This window comes from Saccoglossus kowalevskii, chromosome 18 (genome assembly GCF_978046115.1).
Source record: "Saccoglossus kowalevskii chromosome 18, keSacKowa6.1, whole genome shotgun sequence".
Taxonomy (NCBI): domain Eukaryota; kingdom Metazoa; phylum Hemichordata; class Enteropneusta; family Harrimaniidae; genus Saccoglossus; species Saccoglossus kowalevskii.
Window position 1 is genome coordinate 8,535,136 of NC_140658.1, and position 9,680 is coordinate 8,544,815.

General features: G+C 32.6%; 1 protein-coding gene across 1 annotated transcript; it reads right to left on the bottom strand.

The window, feature by feature from the left end:
* Positions 1-3,726: 3,726 nt before the first annotated feature.
* Positions 3,727-6,491, bottom strand: LOC102809337 (thiopurine S-methyltransferase-like). Its single transcript, XM_006818656.3, has 7 exons — positions 6,464-6,491; positions 5,940-6,072; positions 5,469-5,521; positions 4,884-4,958; positions 4,502-4,587; positions 4,303-4,347; positions 3,727-4,181 (listed from the first exon to the last, which is right to left on the bottom strand). Exons 1-7 carry the CDS (start codon positions 6,469-6,471, stop codon positions 4,069-4,071), a joined length of 513 nt encoding a protein of 170 aa, XP_006818719.2. The 5' UTR covers positions 6,472-6,491; the 3' UTR covers positions 3,727-4,068.
* Between the last annotated feature and the right edge of the window lie 3,189 nt (positions 6,492-9,680).

A 9,680-nucleotide genomic window follows, 5' to 3' on the forward strand; every position in this document is an offset into this window, starting at 1 on the left:
GCGTTCTAATGAGCGCCTAAGAGATACAAAAATAGCTCATTGCCTAGTAAACCAGGTTCTATGTGGGTGCTGAGTACGATTTGAAAAAGATATGCAGAGTTGCAAAAGACCATTTTATATTATATGAAGAGTGCAAAACAAAATGATACATAATACATGTTTTAAAATATTGTTGATACTTGTTGATATTCCATGTCAATATATCGTCTTTCAAATGAAAGCTGAATAAAAAAATATCTACTTATTATGTTCAATTGCTAGCTCGTAAATTAAAATTTAAATTATTATGCCTAATACAATGAATATTAAAAAAACATAACTTGTTCCTGCATGGAATATATTATGTAATGGTGGAGGAGATTATGTAACACAAGTCATGAATGACACTGCCTTCGCTAGTTGTCATTCTAAAGTTGCATGGACATAAATTGGCAAACGTGATTTCTATAGCATTTTCGTATTTATAGCACTCTCCATCCAGGTCAGCATTATTCTCAGCAAGGAAACCAGATAGCACCAAACCAGTACAACAGGTAAAATGACAAGGAAGTATACAAATCAGATCTGCAAATATGTAGAGTCAGTGTTGTGTCTGTTTGGATAAATTAGTTTGGGGCCCTGGATCAGTTTCAATATCTCTAATAAGGACAAGATTATTTCTCATACGACAATGATACAAATAAAGTGCAAAAATCCAGAAGAATATTATCAAGTTTTTATTATCATACATTAATATTAACAAATCATGTGAAATTTTATGTACAGAGAAAACACATATTTATGCTTTGGTTGACAGAACTTCTCAAAGTAAAAAAAAGAGGACCTGCGAAACTTTATACAATTGTCAGACACGCAGTGAATAGTACCGGTATGTTTTTGTAATAATGTAGTTCCAGTGCCTTTGCTTTCTGAGAAAAAAAGAACATTTAGTCCAAAGTAAGCAGAGGTTGTAGCATATGTGCTCCCATTGGCTGTTAGATTTAATTAAAAAAGATATTTGAGTCTTTTTAGTACGAAAAAATATTACTTAATAAATTGATACCAGCCAGAAAAAAATTGCAGTTCACACTGTACTATTTTAAACATGTTCTGCCAAAGTCTAGGATGAACTAATTCAACAGTTTCCACTCTACAAAGTTGTCAAATTAATATTCACAGGATTCTGCAAAAATAAAATATTAAGAATGTGCAAAAAGCCAGAGTACTTGTGCCGAAAATTTCACTTGAGCTGAACCAAATGGATGCCAAGCTATCAAAAGTAATAAAAAAAAACTATTGAGAGAAATACAAAAAAACTACATTTAATGTAAAACAGCAGATAGAAGGGCATAAAAAACTAATCGGCAGAGGCAGTGATCATGTAACCTAAGTTTATGTCAAATTTCCTTTGAACTGGATTGCATTGTCTCAGATTGGCTGCTAATTTGCATATTAATTTGCATACTAATTAACATATTGTAGTTGTATTAAAATATTATATAAAATAATATCCGGAGTTTTGAAAAAAAAATTAATATTAAGTCAACATCATTAAAATTTAAGATTACGTGAATTTGACCCCCTCCCTACTATTATTTCACATATCCCTTAAAAACATGGCCGCCGTTAAATCCATCTCAATCGAGGTCCGTAATATATTTTCCTGCTCATAATGGAGATAAATTATGGTAGCTAAACATTGAAATTGCCACCCTGACTTCAGTACCGAAATAAATAGCTGATTGGGAAAATGTGTCTTTGTTGACAGAGGTTCGATTTACCGATAAACTTCCAACACCGCATGGAGCATGGAGGTCCCGGTCACTAGTGCAATAACGCACTCGGGTATCATATTTACTTCAAAGGTAATTTAAAAGTGATGACAGATTCATTGATATTGAATTACAGTACTTTTCAATTGCATCATTTCTTTCAAGCAGTCACGGTTGGCCGAACTTGACTTGTGTTTTCTCGATAATTCTAGTCTAATGTGTCGTCACGAAACCAAGTTTCAATCTGCTACAGTTGCCAATGAACACCGGAAATAGCAATCGTACATAACATAATCACGATCAGCGTGTTCTAAACTTTTACGTTTTTATTATTCCAGTATTTTATATGCCAAACGTTATTCCCAAGCCTCCTAAATGACGAGATAGACTTTCGATTTACACGTTTCATAACCAGTTCTTGAACTAATAGCAGGACTGTTTTTCTGGCAAAATGTGACACTGTGCAATCGCTAGTTTCTCACTAAAGTCAGGACACAAAAGGATAAATCAAAGTTCAAAATAAATACCATAAGCACAGTTTCTTACCTTTGAGATAGAATTTAATCTATGTAAGCCTTGTGCAAAGAAAGATACAGTCCGGAATAAAATATCCTTCGTCTGCGAAGGCTAAAAAGCCGGAGCAGATTGTCAGAATAATCTGGCTAAATATTACTTAAGAATTAAATTCTAATGAATATTCTTTATGACAAGGTACCCCGCAAGACAAGCATACAGCGCCACAGTGTACAATGGAATGAAAACATTTAAATGATAATAAAATATTATATGCATAAATTCGAGTCATTTTACTCATTTGTATAAATTCGAGTCGTTTTACTCATTTCATAGGCGTTTTGACTCAATTTTCAGTCTGCCCCACGAGTATGTAGTTGTCGTTCTCATTTTCACACAGTCCTTAATGTTTTTTCCATACAGTAGAATAAAGACAAGACAAACTTGGCAGAAGTGGGTTGGGCTAGTTCACAATCGGAGCTATTAATTTACAATTTAATTCTCTGCTGTGTACCACCAGCATATCATTAGCGTAACATATCATCAAACAACTGACATTATGGAGTTGCTATCAATAATTGCTAAACAGCTGTGTTGATGGAGCCTTATACACATTCTCATACATCAAAACGAGAGAGTACTGATTGGAACATTTTATCTGTTAGATCACTGTTAATAATGAGTAAAGAGTTTCAATTCAGACATAACACAACCGGAAAATTCACAACCTTGGAAAGCGAGAACATTTTGAGTATACCAACACAACTAGTTTTTAGAACCGCCACTGTCGCATCAGTTGTAATCATTTGTATGTATGACTGGCATCCACTTCTAGAGTTCATTTGAATTGTTCCATCAAGTTTAATGCAACTCGTTTGAATGAAATATCAATTATTGGAAGCTGTCCACTGACAGATGTCACATAACCGACATTGCCGATTAATGTCATCATGTTTCGCCATCATTTTATCCAGTAAAGCCTGTATTCATAAATAAACTTCATAACATCAGCGCGAAAAGACGAAAGTATTACCAAATGATCGATGACATGATAATAATTAATAACAATTAGGCTCATTGTTTCATGGAATAAATGTACCAGAACCACATGTCAATTAAAGTATAGAATAGCCAACTCATCAATATCATTATAATTCTCGAGGTCTGATTTGGTTTTCGTTCTATCAATCCATGTGCAACAATGGTCCTGTTCAAAGCCAAAATGTATATTTTCCAAAGCGTTCTGATAACGCGGACCAACAGCCACACTAGCCATGGTACACTCTGACTCAAGCTACGACTTAGTGTTATGGTAGACAGAAAGCAGACAAAATGTTTGTATATTTCCATATCTGAACTTCGTGACAGAAATGTTAATAATTACAAATGTGCTACACACGTTACATTTGTTATGGGGAAATGAATCACTTCCACACTTGAGAAAGAAATTCTTGACCAAGGATTTGGTTTTCTTGCATTCTCTAAGGAGTTTTTATTTGCTACTGATATACACTTATGACGGAGATCATTTTCTCATGAAGGGATAAAGAAATTAATATTTGTATATGACGAAAAACCATATGTTCTGAAATACACTGTTTAGCCTAGTGTCTCCCAAACAAGGTGTGTGAAATATTAGGGCATACATTTTTATTTTTATTTACATGACACTGTTGGTTATTCATTGCCATTGAATTTATAAACTTGCTCGCGATGAAATTATATGTTAGGCATTGGTAAATATTTACTCTTCACTTGAAAAATGTTAATGTAGTGAATATCACACAATATAACGAGATGTTAATTACTTAATTGTTAATATATACAGTGCATTCGTGAAGTAATTGTGTCCTATGTTAATCCATCTCTCTCGTGAATCTGCTTTTTCACCAATCTTCTCAATATTTAGTTGATCACCTGCGAAAGACAGTGGTTGAAAATCCTATACAATTTCATTGAAAAACTTACACTTTTATTGTTGGTCACAAGATACCTTTCTCATTTCTGTAATAAAATTTGTCATTGTGTTCTAACTCACCAAATATTTGTTCAAGCATTGTGGGTGAAATACAGTATGGTGGTCCTGACAATAAAATCATAATACATACACAATTAATGTTGAACATATTGTAAACTACACTGAACATGCGCGTGATAAGAGGCAGTAATACAATGTATGCAATAATAGCAAAGAAGCCAAGTAGTAGTAGTAATAAAGTAGATTTTTAAAAACTTACCTGACATTATTGTATGATCAAAGTTCTCTAAAATAAGACCGTATCGTGTATGTGTATGCATAGTTGATATCATTAAGTCTCGATATCTGCAAACGGAACGAACATGATAATAATGAGAATGATCATATCATATGTGTATGTTTTTGTCTCAGTAATATCATGAAATGATATTTTACTTGAAGATTTGAACAATACAATTAAAATGAAACTTAATTAATTAACTATTTTTTTTTTATTACGCAATGCATACAGTTTGATTTTCGTTAAATATATGGGTTTATGCAAAGATATCCGATCCAAACATTCATTATGAGCTCATTAAATGTAACTGTCATTTCATGCATAATATATGAATAATATGAATAATGTAAATTAATCCTACTTTTGTCTTTCTACTGGCATAATAGCACTAAATGCTGCTCTGTCCAATATGGCATCAACTTGACCAATTATATCACTGGGAAAAGATTAAGTAGCAAATAATAATAATATGATTTGCTCTAATAATTTGTCTTAAACAGGTTTAAGAAGTAGTTTTTAGTTACAGCAGATAATGATTTTTGTCAATGTCCCATCAAGTAATAAATATTATTGTATTGATGCTTGACATTGTTATTGTCTGTTACAATTGCTGATCTCAATTGCCAAAACATCACAATGTGAGTCATTGGGAGAAGTGTGGGTGAAGGATTTATAATGATGTATTTATGTTTTGTGACTTGGCTTGTTCATATTTCTTACTTGTGTGTGCAATCTGCGAAACCTTCCTTGTGTAAATTTCTAGTGCCAGTTTATTCTAATAGTATTTGATGAATAATATTAACGGCTACTATTTGGACTCATTGCCTCCTTCTAAACAAATACAGTCTGAGTAAAACATACTTATATTGAATAACTAAGTGTGAACCTATGTAGTTATATGAAGTAATTTTAATCACGTTTTTCCGTCACTAAAATGGTCCCTTACCTTGACAAATCAAACAAATTACATTTATAGATCATGATGTTGCCTTCTTTGTTCTAAATGAAAAAATGTAAACAGTTCATAATTGATCTATAATGTAACATGATCAACTAGAACAAGCTGGTACATGTACAAATAAAAAGGAGATGTTTAAGAAAATAAATAGGGCTACATTTAGCCTAATTATTTATGTTATTGTTGCTTTACTCAAAATGTGAAAGACATACATATGCCTCAAAAGTGGACAAACATGCAATTAGACAATAAAATAATTACAAGACAATTGCTAAACCTAAGTTTGCCCGATATTTTTTGACACACGCATGATGTAACATAATTATTTTAACTATATATGTCCCCTTTGCGGAATTCCTTGATTGAACTGTGGTTGTACATCTACCTTTTATTTATGGTCACAGAACTATTTGTGTAATTGAGAATATTTTTATTAACCTACTCAATAAATATGTTTACCTGAAAAAGCTCTCCATTTACCAATTTATCCACCGATGTTGCTGTGTATTCTAAACTGTTTTCCCCAAAGAACTGTAGAATGGCAAGTTTTGAGAATTCCACACCAATAACAATATGTCCTTGGTTAGCTAACCTGAAACATTAACAATCAATAACAATAGACTAGTCAATCAAACAATGTACCACTGACAATTGAACGTGTCTCGCATGATTACCTATAATATTGTACGAGACCAATTGTTGCATATAATACTGAATCAAACTAGCTCACGTGCCTTGAATTGAAAAAAGGAATATATACGTGTAGGGTCAATATGACAAAATTATGCGAATAAATGGTAACATAAGAACAAAAACGCAGAAATAATTTTGATTTACAAATATCCATCAAAGTGCAAAGAAAGGCACGACGAATAGTACGCACACAGGCATCAATATTAACATTAAATTGAAGATCTAGTACACTAACATGTTTTTATTTTTAACGCAGTTCACATTTGCTTTTATAGGAATTGTTTTCATACCATATCATATCGACGGATTTTCCGCAAAGTGGCACAAATATCCTGAGTTTCTTTCTTCCATTTATCAACGAGTGTAAATGCTCTGATAATAATCTGTAATGTAAACGTCAATAATATTTCATAATCATTTTCATTTACAGTGATATATTTGTATTTAAACTCCGACAGTATGCATGTATTGGGATCCATTATAGGAACATACTTCACAAAATAATTTATTGTCAAAGTTCAGATTTCACAACAGTTACCGTTATGTCAGATTATTCAGTCATAAAGTCAGTTAAAAGATTACTGAAAGATCTTACTCGTTTACATGTGGTAAATGAAAGCCTTTAATTCTTCCTTGCTCCCATCGTTCATTCCAATGAACAGGTGTCAGGTAATCTGATTTTTGAACTTTAAGTTGATTTTCGTTATTTTTTGCTTGTTCGTCAGCCATTCTGTGAATATAAATCAGATGGGAGTTGTTATAGGGCGTGTGTGATTTATGTAGTCGTACATTTCTTAATTGTGTAAGTATTTCTTTCAGTTTGTGTTTTGTGAATGTATAATCAATAAAGGATAATATGCCATACATTGGGTAATTATATAAAAGCATGTCTTTGAAAATCAGACATTGAAGGCATATAAGATTTCATGAGTCATTACTATATATTTTTACATATAGATTGGTAGGTGGTTTTACTACGCAATTTTGGGTCATTCTGTTTTTAACACAATATATATATTTAACAATAATTTAAAAAAAATAATAAGCCATGCCAATGGTTGCTAATACACTGTACAATCCATATATGATGTATTTCAATTTATCTAAATAAATAAATAAAGTCAGTTCGTTGACAGACGAAATAAGCTTACCGGCGTTAAACAAAAGAAGATATACCGTAGCAGTAATACAGCTACTGATTCATTGTTACCAACAAAGTCAAACTCAAAAACATATTTTTTGAAAAATGTGTGTATACCGCCGACGCCAGGGTGCGAGCGAGAGAATAGGCTCGATCAAGAAAAGTTTTCAGTATGTACATAACAAATGTACTTTATTTATGTATTTCATAAGATAATTTTAAAACAAATTACACGTCATTTTACACTACTTATTTTGTTTTGTCTTCTACAAATCCCATAAACAATTTCGCCTACGGGAAGTCTGATATTCGACGTGTCCGAAAATGAAATGCAGCGTCATACTCCGTATATCGTTCTTTGTTGGTGGTGGCGCTTTAAACTTGTTTTTCGACTTTCATCTACGCCGCTAATGATATTTTATGGCTTTCTCTATCTGTTTAATATGTGAAAAACCGGTGAAGAAATTGAATAGAAGGAATATGCCGCAATATACATGTTATAGATAATTAATTATTATTATTCTTTCACTAATATATAGTTACCGTGGACACCAGTATGTGTAACTGGCACACTCACATTTGTATTGTTCCACAAATCTTCCAATGCAGCATGTTATCGCTGATATAAACATATGTCTAATGGCCTTGGGCGACCTACACACACATATACATTAAAATAGATGTTTTACCCTTCCAGATAATTAGATGCAAATTAACACGTACGTCATGCGTACAACAGCTACGTTAATATTGACATTTACCTTGACTGATGTTATTCACGCTGAAAACCACAGTCACCAATACAGTTCGCAAATTTCTATAAATTTACAAAGAGCATTTTGTGGGTCATTGAACATATGCCGGTGCATATAATCCTACACTCTAAAACACGTACTCGGGGATCCGTTATTGTTAAACAGATTAATGCCTACCTGATTAAGTATTCCAGAGTTTGGCGTGTCACGGAAATGGTGCACAAACCAGCATAGTGTCAAGGGTCACATCGAGTCGAAAAGGTCAAACATAGTCTAAAACAAATACAGTGGTGGCGCTTTGAAAATTCGTACCTTGCCCCACTGGTCGATTATGCACAGACAAACACACCCAGACTAGACCAGATAAGTATACAGCAGATTCAATATATTTGTATTGTCAAACAAACATTACGTTATCCAGATTGTAGAATCATTCTTTCAAAGTTATATTCATGGCAACATTTAGTTGCTTTAATAAATGCAGCATGTGCTGTGTTCCCAAAATACCCGACTTGCAAATAGCCGATTCTGTTGTTACTTTTCAACATTCTATAGTTCTCCTTTCAACGGTCGAATATACACTATTTAACAAATTAAATATTCACTGAATTAGAATTAGTCCGAGATGCAAATCTGACTTTTAGATTTTATAAGAAGATTAGATTACCAATGTTACCAGTGAATATGTATGACCTAGGTTAGATTAATTTTGCACGATCCAAAAGCAGATGAAAACATAACAAGAGTTGTTGAAGTAAATTCAAATAATAACTTATCCATACAAGACGCAATGTGTCAGGTTCAAATCTGGATAACAATAGATTGCTGTAGTTTGCAGATTTAATGTTTTACCAAATATTGTCAACAATATAATTTTATTGATTTTCCAACTTGTGTTAGGTATAGGCGTAGAGAATTATGTACATGGCATGGATATATCTTTATTTATAAACTTGAAATGTATATAGCGTGGTGTGGTGCTCATGATTTGTTTCTGGTCACATAATTTAGTTCAGTTTAAATGGTTCAAATCACTTTTTTTTTAAATCAGGACTTATTTGGTAATTTATTGACTTTGAATATAGATACGTACGTGAACACCTTGATCCTTATCTTTATATATTTTATTCCACATTAGTTTAAATGTATGTCATGCCGGTGTTTGGTACAGTGTGAATAACTTAGATGAATTTCAAATCGTATATCAGTCGATAATATTGCCCAATTTGTATTTATGGTCCACCGTATAGGTCATCCGAATTAGCATACTCATGAATAATTTCAAGATATAGATATAGGTTCTTAATAACTTGGAGTGAATTTTTGTTTTGCTTATTCTTACTCAGACAGTCTTGGTTAGAAACTGTTAAGATTTTGGGTGGAACCTACTCATCAAGCAATTTCAAAATATAGAAAACAGATACAAACATTTGCTCCTTTGAATGTTTAGTTATTTATAAGGTTGTGATAAGTAGTTATAAGGAAACTGAATATAACAATAATCGGGTTATATAAATTACTGTCACGACCATTTTAATTATACGCATCGGCATAATTCTGTCTGAGTGAATTTCTCCATCTCTATTTTTCAGTTGGCCAGTGACGTTCAAA

Excerpts from the sequence above, each read along its gene's own strand:
- LOC102809337 (XM_006818656.3), bottom strand. Across the intron at positions 4,348-4,501 it reads TGATCATACAATAATGTCAG|GACCACCATACTGTATTTCA; the intron begins GTAAGTTTTTAA and ends TTTTATTGTCAG. Across the intron at positions 4,182-4,302 it reads AATGCTTGAACAAATATTTG|GTGATCAACTAAATATTGAG; the intron begins GTGAGTTAGAAC and ends TGTCTTTCGCAG.